Source organism: Geospiza fortis, unplaced genomic scaffold, assembly GCF_000277835.1.
Source record: "Geospiza fortis unplaced genomic scaffold, GeoFor_1.0 scaffold138, whole genome shotgun sequence".
NCBI lineage: Eukaryota > Metazoa > Chordata > Aves > Passeriformes > Thraupidae > Geospiza > Geospiza fortis.
In genome coordinates, this window is record NW_005054307.1 from 10,259,741 (window position 1) to 10,273,922 (window position 14,182).

The following is a 14,182-nucleotide window of genomic DNA, read 5'->3' on the forward strand; positions in this document are numbered from 1 at the left end:
CCAGCCTCTCCTGGAGGTATGGGAAATGAAATTTTTCAAAGTCCATGTGCAAAAACTGATGCAAAGCTTCCACCAGAGTCCCTTTTCTTGTCCGTGTGCTCTAAGATTTTTGAGCTCTTTAAACTGTCATGGAGAAAACTTCATGAAAGTAAACATCAGAATTTTGTCAGAATGCCTGAAGAGTGTATACTTCATGGGGTGCAAACTTTCACAGACTAGTGGCATTAAAAATGAGGCAGTATTCCTCATCAGTTTAGTTTCCCTCACTAGCAATAATTAAAAATCCAGTATTTCCCACTTACAAGTTCTTTTCTTCCTAGAATTGTGTATTTTCTTTCCCAATTTTTTTCAGCTGTTGCTGTCAGTTGGGTAATAATCCTGCATATAGTCAAGAATGGAGCAAAAGAAAGAATAGTTGTCTCTGGAAGAAAGCAGATCTGACTTACTACAGCTTTTTTAAAAATTTTCTGTGGAATTTCAGGCATGGAAAATTCTTTTTCTCTCTGACTCCAAGGTCATAGTTACTTCATTTGCGTGGTGTCCCAGCAGATTTTTCACAGTACTGCAGTGCACTATGGCTTTTTTCATCATGTATTGATACAGACAAATATTTCTCTTCTTTTTTACTTCTTTTATTTATTTCTGCAAATGAGATAGTAATCTCACCTTTTGGTAAAAATAATGATTCTGAGTTATAAGGTATGTCTTAAAAAATCCACACTAAAATCTTACCTGTTAGATCTTATACTTCCATGGCAAACTTTTATACATCAGAAAAACTAGCTTAGGAAGCAAAGTTTACTCATTAATGTATTATATCAAAATTACTCATGTGACATGACACAGTTCCTTATTTGAAGCTGACAACTTCCCTGTATGTGTTGGGTCTTAAAAAGGGTTTGTTAATCCACTTCAGTGCAGTGGGGTTTTCTTGCAAGGCACTGATTTGGTTCTTAGCATCAATACGAGGTGAAGGGAAGAAAGGAGTGAAATATTTGCCATGTCTCTCTACTTGTCCCTGATTTTTCTTCTCTCCATTAGCACATCTCTTCAAACGTCTGGTAAGTCTTTGTCCTCTGCTTAGTGTGGAGGTTTTCAAGTTCTTTAACATGTGTTCAATTACCTCCCTTAGTGGGCAGTGAATTTAGATCTAGTCACAGCTTATGATTTGAAAATGTTATGTTCAGCTTGGAGTTTGGTGATATCTGCACAGGCATTCTCTTTCCTTAACCCAGGTTTCAATGTGGTATATGAGCGAAAGGAATATGCCAATAGATGTGGCCATAACCTCGGCAGTGCTGATTCTTGAGAAAGCAGACAAAATCTGATTTCACTTTACTCCATCAGAGGCTAGAAGGGTTCAGTACAGAGCAGTGAACTCAGCATGCACAGAACTACTGGCTGATATGTGCTTTGAGTTTCTTGGCAGCTTACCTAGACTGTAGAATACTGATCAGTGCATAGTAAAAACTCATTTCCAAGCTGAGAGCTTTAGGAAGGATCTTAAAATCTCCCATCCATTAGATTTCACACCCTCCTACTGCTGAGAGGAAAAAAAAAATGACACTGTTTCTTTTCCATGGCAAGTTTCCAGCTAGAGAACTCTGGAAGTCCATTGCTATTGCTTGAATGGTGACAGGGACCATCCAATGCACCAATGACCTAATCCACCACAGGCAATTTCTTCTGGGCAGGCTTTGGGTGAGACCAAGTCAGCTCCAGCCCATCTCTGCTAACCTGCCCAGGAACCACTGCAGCCAGAGAGCTCTGTCAGGGAAAATATTACCTGACTTTTTCTGTTCTATAGCCTTTCAGAACAACAATACCAAGGCTGTTCAACCATTCCCTGTCAGCTTTGGGATGGGAGGGTTATGAAGGCCCAGTTAAATACTCTGGCCTTGGCAAGAACCCTTGGGTAAAAGTCGATGGCACTGCCGGGTGAGTTGGGTGATGTTGGCTGTCACCTAGAAGGGAGCAAAGGGATGCAAGCTGAGATGCAAAAAGAGTGAAGATTTGGAGAAGGCTTTTTGTTGAAGCTGATCTTGAGAAAAAAACCCCTGATGTCCAGTGTCTCACATTTCTATTTACAAATGTAGTTATTAATAGCACTTAGGATATTGGCGTAGTTTAACTCTTAGAACTGATGATGCTGCAAGTTGTGGCTTCCCTTCTGAGAAACTTACAAATAAAGCTCTGGGAAGAAATGAATTTTTGCACAGCTGCCAAAAATTTCCAAGAAAATTAACCAAAAATGAAAAGTACACCACTTTCTTGATGAGCTGAAAACCCCAGTTTTTTTCTGGGCCAAATATAAAAATTTTTTATTTTTGAGTATATAAATGATTTTTAATAGCTCTAAAGCAAAAAATACTCTTACTTGCAGAATTAAAGCCCATTTAAATATGATATTGTGGAACTTGGAATAAATGATGAAATGTACAGAAGGTCATTTTTGACATGCTTTTTGCATCCACTGTGGTTTCAGGAGGGATATGAAGAAGAATAATTTCTCTTGAAAGAGCTCTATTTTCAGCTCTTGTGTTTTTTCATTTTAAGAATTTTTTCATAAATATCCTTCATACCAATGATTAACTTCCCTTGGTTTATCACTCTATGAACTATCTATGCTATTTTGGGTTTGTTTGGTTTGTTTGGTTTTGTTGGTTGCTTTGGCTTTTTGTTTGTTTGTTTGTTTTTGTTTTTGTTTTTTGTCTTGGTATTTTGTTTGGTTTTTTTTTTTTTTTTTGGATAGCAGACTGTCATACAGCAACTAATTGCCTTTATCTCCTAAGAAACATCTCCTAAAATGTTTGCATTACCATTTTATTTTATAGGTAGGGGAATATTTTCAATCTATAATGAAGATAACAAGCTGTGTGCCCAAGCTCAGAACTCTAGCTCAGTCATAACCACCACTTGTGATGAGCATGATGAGTTTCAGAAGTTCAGGTGGGTCTCTCCCACGCAGCTGCTGAGCATGGCACTCAAGCTGTGCCTGGGAGTGCTCACCAAGGACGACGAGGCTGCCGTCACCTTGGAATCCTGCAACAGGACAAACGAACTCCAGTGGTGGGAATGCAGAAATGAGACACTTGCAACCCATGGCAAGGATTTATTTCTCAACTATGGCAAGGGGAAGGGGAAGAAAATGAGGCTGTCCAAAGTATCCAGCAAAGGCAGCAGGTGGAAAATCCATGGAAGTGCAGACAGCGTGTGCTCTCAGCGCTATGAGGGTGAGTACTGAAATTCCATCTCTATTTCTTGGTAACTTGACTGCCCCTTCCTACAAATCATGCCACTGCCTGCTGGACAGGCAGCAACCATTTTCTGAGGGTGACATCAGCACAGGAGCTAATTATAAATAGGATGTAGAAATGAAAGGTGAATATATCTGTATTTTTCAGCAAATATAGCTGCATACATTTCTACATACCTTGTAAAATACAATTCTTTCAAATGATAGAATAAAATTACAAAGGCCCAAGATGCAAACATAAGGAAGAATGGGAATTCTGTTTGTACAACAATAGCAAAAGGAAACCTATGACTGTTTTAAAATATGTCTGACCAACTTGTAGAAGAGATGATTGTGTTATATTTAGTTTTTATTGTTGCTTTTATTTGGGTTGATCACCAATAATCTCTAAGTGAATTTCTAGTTTAGATGGACGGAATTCGCAGTTAACATTATTTATGTAGTGTTTCCCAGGCCTAGTAAAAAAAAAAGTAGAAAAACAAAAGGAAAAATGGTGCATAATGGTTTAGGATGCAAAGTTTTATCATCCTGGAAAAAGATCCCTAGAGAGTAAGATCTCCTTTTCCTACAATTTTATGGCTCTTGGACTATGTAGTGGGGGCATTCGGGATCAAGTAATAAATGTCCTTTATGTTGTGACACTGGTATGTTGGGAATTTAAATACCAATAGAATAAATTTTTGTTGTGCCCTACAACTGTTGCACAGGAATGAATTTTGGCATAATTTTGTACAGACAGCAGTAAATTAGAGTGGAGAGTGATGGGTCACTTCCTAGCAGAGTCCTTGCAAATTTAAGATACAGCTTCCTCTCATGAAGACTAACAAAAATGTTGTGATACCTCCTTTCCAAGTTTTTTCAACAATGCAGGGAATAAAAAGGGAATATATATATATATATTCTGAGGACAGAAGTATGTATGTCATGGGAAAACCTGAGCCACAGGGACCTCTGACACAATAGTCCAGAAAGTAATGGCATGACAAAGTTGAACAGAAATTAATTTGAGGCCAAATTAAGTATTTGAGAGTCTAAGTTCTGAATATTTTACCATAGTCAGACCTGACTGGCCCAACAGCCCTTTAGAAGTTCAGGGTAACAAAGCACTGGTGTGTTGAGCCCTGCATGACTCAGTTTGTCCGTGGAAAACTGGCCATGAGTGTCACTGTGGTGAGCATCTGATGCCAGCTGACTGTTGAGTACTGATCTCTGCTTTTCTCCATAGATATTTATACCCTGGGAGGAAATGCCTTTGGTGCACCCTGTGTGTTCCCTTTTAAGCACCAGGGGAAGTGGTATGCTGAATGCATCCCTCGGAGGGATGATGCAGACTCTCTCTGGTGTGCAACTTCTGCAGATTTTGATAAAGACCAGTTGTTTGGAAACTGCCCACTAAAAGGTAATATATTTATAAAAATCTCAGGAAAGCTGTTAAGCAAAAGTGCCATGCACTGTCATGGTCAGGATGCTCTTGGGATGTGGAAGTAGCATTGAACGGTGAGCTGAATTCTGGCTTGCCCGGTTCACTGGTGAGCTGTGCAACAAGAGGCATCTGCTCTGCACTCCCACTGTCATACAGTGTCCCCAAATTGGCACTTACAGGGAGTATTCTGAGGGTGGTGACTGGGACTGATGGATAAACAAAGAGGAAGCCCCTAGGACTGGGTTTCAAAACAAAAGGAAGTGCAGTGGAATGAGGAAGGTGAGATTTACCAGGACACTGTGGTGTTTTATAGAATGGAGGAAAGAACAGGAGGACTTTAGTGAAGGGAAGGGTGCAGGACACACTGAAGGCAGTGACCTTCACCTGCCTTCAGTGCTTCCATACACAAATTCCCTGCCCTTTCATTCCCACTTCACATATGATTGTGTGGAAATGCCAATTTCTGTTTTATTGGGTGGCCTGGAAGAGCATAAGAGGGATCTGAAGGTAAGAAATGGATGTGAAGACCAAAACTTCTGTATGGTGAAGGGAGAAGTACTTGTAGAGTACCTTATCAGTATTTATCAGTATTTATCAGTATTTATCAGTATTTATCAGTGAGTGGGTTAATGTGGACTGAAATGTGAAAGAAGTAGATGAGTTACATAAATAACAAGGAACAGGGTCAATGTAGAAAAATTAGGTTTGTAAGGATAAATGATTTCTTATGTGATTAAAATATTTTTAATACTGAATAGACAAAGTGTATGTATGTGAGGCAAAAGCCACTTAAAAATTATCAAATCACAAAGTTATATATTTTTAGTCTGCATCGAAGGTTTATTTTATGGGTAAGTAAACATGATTATCTTGTCAAATTGCTGGTATCATCTTTTATAGACACCACCCACAATAACTTTTGGAAAACAAATCCTGTGACAGAAACACGCTATCAGATAAACTCAGAGTCACTTTTGACATGGCACCAAGCAAGAAAAAGCTGCCAGCAGCAGGATGCAGAATTATTGAGCATTACAGACCTTCGTGAAGAAATGTATTTATTAGGTAAAGTAAAAATACCCTAAAATAATAATAATAAAAAATACACTGTTTAAAATGTAAGTCAGATCCAAGGCTTTAACATGGATACTTATATTTATCTCATAAAATAGGTCCCAGTGACATTCTTATAAGAGTTGTCCTTCTCACAAAACCCTGTATTAAAATAATGGAAATAATCTAACTTATACTAAAAAAATATATTACTCATGCTTAAAAATATTATTTCCAGTTTTATTGAATAATTTAAGAAAATCAGAGTAATTTAAAACCTGACTATTTGTTTTGGCCATTTAGGGCTCACTAGTGACCTGGGCATCAATGCAAAGCTCTGGATTGGTCTCTATGGTGCACTTGACAGTGGCTGGAAGTGGACTGGGGGAAGTCCTTTCAGATACCTCAACTGGGCCCCAGGTAAGTGCACTTTTCTTAAATGATGGTCAACATCTGGGCCAAAATTTCCTCCCCTTCTCTCTCCTTCTCTCTCCTCCTCGTCACAGTGATGCTCCCTTGTCACACCTCTTGGGATTTTTCATTCTAAGGAATAATACCCCTGTGGCTTTGCATCTGCAAAGGTCTTGCACATTCCCTCCTGTGAAGAGGTGAAAAGCTTCACTGTTTTCAGAGGGATTCTGTTGCTTTTTTTTAAAGGAAATCCCTCTATGGAATCTGGAAAAATATGTGGGACCTTCCAAGGTAGGAATGGCAAATGGGAAAACCAGCTGTGTGATCGGAAACTGGGATATATCTGCCAAAAGCGAAACACCTCCTTGGATTCTTTCACCACTGCCTCAGGTACACTGTCAAAAGCTAAGGCTGCTTTTACAGTCAGTGAGAAATATTGGGAGGATGTCATATATGAAAAGCAACATATTGTCAAAACAAAAGGTTTACACTTGTTGACTTGGGTCAAATATTGAGAAGATTTTAATTTTCTGGCTCATTTTAAAGATGATGTCTAAACGTTGTTCAACATTTGGAAAAGAGCCCTGCTGAGCTCTCTTTTTACTTTCTCCAGGCAACAACAGACAGAACAAGAGGACACAGTCTCAAACTCGCCCAAGGGAGATACAGGCTAGAATTAAGGAGGAAGTTTTTCACAGAAAGAGTGATCAAATACTGGAATCATCTACCCAGGGAGGTGGTGGAGTCACCATCCCTTGATGTGTTCTAAAAAAGACTGGATCTGGCACTTGGTGCCATGATCTAGTCGAGGTGTTAGAAGATGGGTTGGACTCGATGATCTTAAAGGTCTCTTCCAACCTAGAAATTCTGTGATTCTGTGATTTGAGGCAGACTAGGTCATAGCTGAGAAGAAATAGGTGTGCAGTTGCTTAACTGGGAATTCCCAGCATGCAACTAACTTCACAGTACCTCCCTCCCCTAATATATATGAGTATCTGAGATTATACAGCTCAGGGGAGCATGCATATCCTGTACTTTCTGGCTGTATCCGGGCAGCTCACTTGGAAAGGTTTCTGACCCTGCTAACCATCAAAGCATGTCTGGATGTTGCTCAGGGGAATGCAATTTGCCCAGGTCCAACCAATGTCCAGGGAGCATCGGACAAAGCAGCTGACCATACACCAATTCTGGGCACACATCCTCCACACATCCTCCCCTCTTCAGTTTGCCCTGTAGGTGCAGAGCATGGGAACTTTCCAAGCAATGGAAGATGGGCTGGCCATACCCAATTCATGCCAAGAAATCAGTGTTGAACAAAGTGCGTGGCATTTCTGTGCAGCTGGAATGCCTGGTATAACATTTCTGGTATAACGTGGTTGTGTCTGAACTCTCTGATATATAGTTTGGGCTGTGTAGGAGCTCCAACCAGCTCCTGAGCACCTGCTGTTTCCAGGGGGAAAAATATAAAAAGCTACAAAACTCAAGATAGAGTCCCTGAGTAGGAAAAGAGGCTCTTTTCTGTAGAACTTGGCTGTATCCAGAGCCTCACTGAGAGGGATTTAATGTGAAGCTCTACGCTGTACATTTGCATGACAAATTACTCAGTATTTACTTAATCCTGTAAAACAGTTATTTGGGAGCTCCAAGCACAAATAGGAGGGAAAAATTTGTTTTTTAATCTTTGTACCCTCAGACTTTGGCTTCTCTCCTCTTTCAGTATGTGCTCCAATATTTCAGTATGTGCTCCAGTATTTCATATTGGCACAGGTAATTTTATTTTTGATGTGAATAAAACACTGAATAGAACATCTCAGTAATAACATTTTTTTTAGGTGATTCAAAGCATTTTAAATGCCCCAGCGAATGGGTGGCCTATGCAGGTCATTGCTACAGAATTTATAGAACAGCAAAAATATGGAAAGAAGCCCAGTCTTCCTGTAGAAAAGAGGATGGAGAACTGGCAAGCATTCATAATATTGAAGAGTACAGTTTTACAGTGTCACAGCTCGGGTACAGTGAGTATTCCTGAAGATCACTTTCTTTTTTTTTTTTTTTTAATCTGGGATTATGCTGTTTGCTATTATTAATTTAATCATTATAACCATGTTTTGTTTTTTTTTTTAAGTTCTTCAGTCAAAAGTGTGTATGAGATGTAATTATTCCATTATAAGCTATATCCATACCTACAATTAACTTTGTGTTCCCAGAGCCAGATGATGAACTCTGGATTGGTCTAAATGACTTTAGGATTCAAATGTACTTTGAATGGAGTGATGGCACACCTGTGACTTATACCAAATGGCACCATGGAGAGCCAACCCACACTTGGAATAAGGCAGACTGCGTCCTTATGAAGGGACAGGTAAAAATCCCTTCCCCACTCTCATGCTTTCTTCTGGCCTTTTGCATCCTAAAATGAAAACGTTCATAATTAAAAAAAAAATTATGAACTTGGTTTGATTTAGGATATCTTGATATCTTACTGTGGAGGGATACTCAAGACCAGGTCTAGGAAGCTGTGTGATGCACCAGAAGCAGTGCACTGCATGGAGACTTTGTCTTCTCTGGGACAATTCCCATCTGAAATTGGTTGAAATCACTCATCATCCACATGCAACATGACTGATCATAAATGAATAGATCCTTGGAGCATGGACTTTCTCATTTTTTTCTCTAAAACTACTCAAATATATGGGTTTTAGAGTTACTTTGGAGGCACAAACCCAGATTTTATTTTGTTTTCTACTCATTATAAAAAGAAAAGGGTAACGTTGTGGAAAAAGACTTACACAAGGCATTTTTTCATATTTTATGTTTGGTTTATCTAGCACTTCCTTGCCGTAGTCATCTGGTTATATGACTATAAAAGATGCTATGCTGGTGAGAATAGAGAGGAACCTAATGTTTCTTTCCTGCTCTCATCAGTCCCTGAATCTTTAACGGATACATTCTCACATCTCTGAGGAGATGTGCCCTTACTATATGTATTTGGGAGTTTTGGAGAAAAAACCAAGGCAAGGAAGAGAGATCAAACAGTCTCAGCCATAGGAAGACAGAAGGGTTCTTTCTGAGGATGGATATTCTTGTTGGACCTGAATTGTCTCTAGCTTTCACTTCTCTTTGTGGTTTCTTCTTACAATACTTAGGACGGATCCTGGGCTGACAGTGCTTGTGATATGAAATTTGGCTACATCTGTAAAAGGAAACCCTTGGCTGAAGAAACAGGGGAAGCTGAAGTTACTTACCCAGGCTGCCCGAAAGTAAGTGTAAAACAAAAGCAGCAAAAGGTGATTGTGTATTACTTTCACTCCCATGATAATAACTATGACGGAAGTAAATTATTTTGACTGTTCTTGGTGGAGCCTAGAAAGCTGTTAATTTCACATGTAATTGTGACCGTGTTCACAGGGGTCCGAGGAAGAGGGAAGAGATGATGACCTGACTCCATGTTTCAGAAGGCTTGATTTATTATTTTATGATACATATTACATTAAAACTATACTAAAAGAACAGAAGATAGGATTTCTGTAGAAGGCTAGCCAAAAATAGAAAAAGAAGGAATCAATAACAAAGTCTTGTGTCTCGGACAGAGAGTCCGAGCCAGCTGATTGTGATTGGCCATTAATTAGAAACAACTGCATGAGACCTATCACAGATCCACCTGTTGCATTCCACAGCAGAAGATAATCATTGTTTACATTCTGTTCCTGAGGCCTCTCAGCTTCTCAGGAGGAAAAAAATCCTAAGGAAAAATATCATGGTTACATGTATTATACTTCTTAGACCAAGAGGGAAACTTTTGCTTTATTTAATGAAATGTAGATTGACTTGGTTTTTTTATTCCCTTACAAGTGTATTTAAACTCAGCTCTCTCCTACTGCAGAACTGATCACTGCACCCGTAAAAGCCACTCTCTGCAGGGCAATCTTTTCAGGGTGTAACACGTGTCAAGGGTTGCATGCCTCCTCAGTTCCATCAGTCTGCCACAGGAATAAGGAATATTTGAGCTGACTGTTTTGCTGGTTGCAAACTCTTGTAACAGCTACTAATGCAGTGAGGAGGCAGAGCAAGCTTTACACAAGGAGCTGCAAAGTGGCTGTGGCTGCCAGCCCCAAGGCATAACCATGGCTCACTGTTTGCAAAGACCCTTGGTGTGTCCTGTATCGAGGGACAAGACATGGAGTTATGGTCCCAAAAGCTATGTTTGATTATCCTCTTGGTTCCTTTCATGGCCTTTGGGATCAGTTTTGATTTGGGGTGTGGTACTAGTGTTGCTTTTGGAAGTGCACAAAGCCGTGGAATCTGACAGCCTCTCTGCACATGTCTGCTTCTACACTGACAGGGCTGGATGAAGCATGGCTTTTACTGTTACTCCTTGGTGCAGCTGCCAACAACATTTTCAGATGCAAAAAAAGTTTGTGAAGAAAACAAAGGTTACCTGGCTACTGTAAGGGACAGGTATGGAAACATAATTCTTGTCCTCTAATGTGTGTAACCAGGACAGAAGAGTTAAATTTCTTCTTACTTAGCAGTTATTCATAATGTCTGTTTAGTGTAACGCCTCTCTTTCCCAGGAAAATTTAAGGTAGAGCTGATGAAGTATTGCATAATACATCAGGGCTTTTAGGTCATCAAAACAAACATTCAGGCTATTGGTACTACACTTTCACTGTTGCTGGGAATTAAAAAATTGGGTCACCTGCACAAAAACCCCAGTTTGTTTTCACCTGCACAACAACAGATTGTTTTCAAACTTTTTGAGTTAAAATAGACAGATAAACATGGAACTATTTATTTCTCTTGGGTTCAAGCTTTTCAGCCTTTTATTTCTTTCTTTGCAACAGCCAGATCTGGAAGAATTTTAGAATAAAAGTAGATTTATTTTCCCCCCCCAGTAACAAGATTTAAAGACCTAGAACTTATCATAAAGCTCAGTAAAATATTGTAGCCCTTATTTATACAAAATGAGAAATAGATACACATTACCTTAAGTATTATTTGGCTTGTGTTCATTGCATGGTATAAAAGGTGAATAGAATCATCCTAAATTCTAGATAAATTTACATTGGCAAAATATAAGGGAAAAATTATTTTGTAAAATAATTAGAACTATAGAAATAAGATAATTACCCTCGCTTCATTTCATACGTATTGACAAATCACCTTAAATTTACCAGATTTGCTACCATGAACTGTTTGAAGAAATGAATAAATTCTGATAAAATGTGATACAACAGTTTGGTGCTTACTCTTTGCAGATATGAACAAGCTTTTCTGACCTCCATAATTGGATTCAAACCAGAAAAATACTTCTGGATTGGTCTTTCAGATGTGGAAGAACAGGGGACATTTAAGTGGGCTAGTGGAGATCCCGTCAGCTTCACTCACTGGAATGTGGGAATGCCTGGTAAGTGCCACGGGAGCCATTGAGTTCCTGCTCTGGGGAATGAGGTGGGGGTTTAAAAACTAAAAAGGGGTTTAGAAACTCTCTGGAACAAAGCAGCAGAAAGGGTAATGCTGCTTTCTATTTGTGCTAAAGAGGTAGATCAGGGATTGTAGTAACTCCTGCTAGAAGATCACTTGGGACTGCACCTGTCTGTTGGTATCATTAGGTTTTTGTTGTTTGATAGGTGTTTTTAAGTAACTCCTAGCATAACATAAAAGAAACTTACATTACAAAAATCTTTTAATGATTAATAGGAAGGCATATGAGCTATTGTGAGCTACTGGTATCCAAACACAGTGGGAACAGGTTACTCCTAAATAAGCAGCAGATATTTTGAGAAGATGTAGTCATCAAAAAGATTTAACAACTTTATGTTTTATGAAGGAGAGGAGTCAGGCTGTGTGGCCATGGCAACAGGACGTTCAGCTGGATTATGGGATATTTTGAACTGTGAAGAGACAAACACGTTTCTCTGCAAGCAGCTGGTGGAGGGAATCACTCCCCCTCCTCCTCCTCCAACAACATCCCCTCTCCTTTTTTGCCCAGAGGGATGGCAGTCTGTTTCTCAGAGCAGCTTCTGCTTCAAAGTAGGTGTTTCATTTCTGAATGCAAGTGTTTGCCATGGAAATAAGAATATATTTTGGTCATGCATGGAAGGTGGATTTTACCCTGCCTGTTTGACAGACAGTCTGTGGTAACATGTCTCCAGCCATCTCCAAGTGGTATGGCTGGGAAATACTGGAAAAAGCTGTATGTATATGAAGTTTGGAGCCACAGGAAGTCTGAGTTGACAGGAAAAGCAAGAACCAAATTTGATAGACAACCACAGGTCGAATGGTTAAACAATTAAATAGTCAGTAATAGAATGAGACCAGAAGATCAGAAGCAAGACAGAAGACCATATTTGTGTTTTTAAATATCTGTAATATCCAATAGAGTACTTAATTGCCTACTTTCTATAGATTTTTCAGGGAGGAAGGGAAAAAATGCAAACATGGTTTGAAGCAAGAGATTTTTGCAGAACTATTGGAGGAGATCTTGCATGTATCCACAGTGAAGAAGAACAAAACCTGATAGCTAGACTGTAAGTATTTGCAAAGTCCATCTTTTAAATAGAAGAAGAAAAGATTTTTAAAAATGCCTCTCTGAAAGACATAAAGGATTTCTGATGATCAATTTCTACTTTACAAGGTGGTGTAAAAAGTGGCAGGAAAAAAATGGGTAAAAAGAGGTGAGCAAAAAATTTTCTTGACACACCTCTGGGGAGGTGGTGCCATGCACTAAAGTTGCCTGAACATAAACAAAATTGAGAGAAGAATCACCAAAATTGGTTTTAACTTAAGTTAATTCAAACAGATAAAACAGATTTTCTTATCTCATTTGTAGCTGATCAGTAGATAAAATACTCTTGATTAAAGGAATGCTTTGTGCTGGTTTCCTACCTTAAGTAAGGGGGGAAATTGAAGACTAAGAAAAGCCTGACTCATTGATATGCTTGTATAAATGTTTAAATCAAGTCCACGAGTGCAGGCAGGTCTCAATTTGAATGCCTAAGCTACTTAGTGGAACCAAGACCTTTGAATATATTTTTCTTTTAACTCAGTTTTTGTAGACTTATGACATTTGTGATCTTTCCCATAAAGTTCTGTGTTTCTCTGCTTCCAGGCACATGTAATGCCAGGCGGTTTTTCCCCACATGGCATTTGAATGATTACCTGATGTGATTATCTCAAAATATACTTAGAGTGTCAAGTGTGCTGACAATAATATAATGCTGTGCATTCCCCTTCTCTGTTTCATGGTTTGTCTGATTCTCTCTATTTGTAATCATTCAGAGACAGAGGTTATATTCACTATTCTTACTGGATGGGTTTAAGTGCCTTGGACTCTGATAGTGGATTTACATGGAGTGATGGTTCACCAGTGAGTAAATAATTTGTTATTCCAGCTTTTTGACTCTTTTTTAAATGTCTTTCTTGGCCAAAAGCTCTCATAACTCCTATACAAAATACAGATAACCTTAAGTCTTTAGTACCTTATTCCTTTGTGGGAATTAGTGTTAAATCTTCTGATAGTTCATAGTTGTAGATAAAAATACAGCATTTACAGCAATGAAAGGTGATGGAGCCTAGCTCCTGCTTCAAGCAAGTCTGATTTTGCTAATCTCTATATTCCCATTCATCATTTGCTGCAATAAATAATTTTGTACATCTACACCAGCTTGGCTTTGCTGCCCTCATTGTCTTAAATAGATCAAGATCTGCTAGGCCCAAGTCCATATGGCAGCACCAGTGGATTGTCTTGGGTTGGAACATCTGAGCAGGACAAACAACCCAGAAACCAGAGAACATGCTCCTTTTTAGGGCTTGACACGAGAACATCAACTCTCCTGGTAACAAATGGGGCAAGAACTTCTGGTTTACTAACATGGCTTATAAACACATAGATTAATTATTGTTCTATTCAAGGGTCATACACTTCTCCTTAAAAGATCTGGCATTAAAGAACAAGATGGATCATGAAATGAAGTACATTCTTCTTTAACAGAAGATACACGACAACTGTTTCCTTAAAAAAGAAAATAATAACAAAG

General features: G+C 39.0%; 1 protein-coding gene across 1 annotated transcript in view; it reads left to right on the top strand.

Moving 5' to 3' along the window:
• The first annotated feature begins 927 nt into the window (after positions 1 to 927).
• The window catches only part of LOC102032929 (macrophage mannose receptor 1-like), a 31,935-nt gene continuing 18,680 nt past the window's right edge, over positions 928 to 14,182 (top strand). Inside the window, exons 1-15 of the mRNA XM_031066831.1 lie at positions 928 to 1,061; positions 2,835 to 3,233; positions 4,482 to 4,655; positions 5,580 to 5,744; positions 6,036 to 6,152; positions 6,390 to 6,533; positions 7,976 to 8,158; positions 8,351 to 8,505; positions 9,290 to 9,403; positions 10,486 to 10,601; positions 11,402 to 11,550; positions 11,974 to 12,176; positions 12,552 to 12,673; positions 13,425 to 13,521; positions 13,665 to 13,707. Of these exons, the coding sequence (XP_030922691.1) occupies positions 1,001 to 1,061; positions 2,835 to 3,233; positions 4,482 to 4,655; positions 5,580 to 5,744; positions 6,036 to 6,152; positions 6,390 to 6,533; positions 7,976 to 8,158; positions 8,351 to 8,505; positions 9,290 to 9,403; positions 10,486 to 10,601; positions 11,402 to 11,550; positions 11,974 to 12,176; positions 12,552 to 12,673; positions 13,425 to 13,521; positions 13,665 to 13,707 (2,242 nt within the window). The 5' untranslated portion in view covers positions 928 to 1,000. The remainder of the gene's footprint in view (positions 1,062 to 2,834; positions 3,234 to 4,481; positions 4,656 to 5,579; positions 5,745 to 6,035; positions 6,153 to 6,389; positions 6,534 to 7,975; positions 8,159 to 8,350; positions 8,506 to 9,289; positions 9,404 to 10,485; positions 10,602 to 11,401; positions 11,551 to 11,973; positions 12,177 to 12,551; positions 12,674 to 13,424; positions 13,522 to 13,664; positions 13,708 to 14,182) is intronic.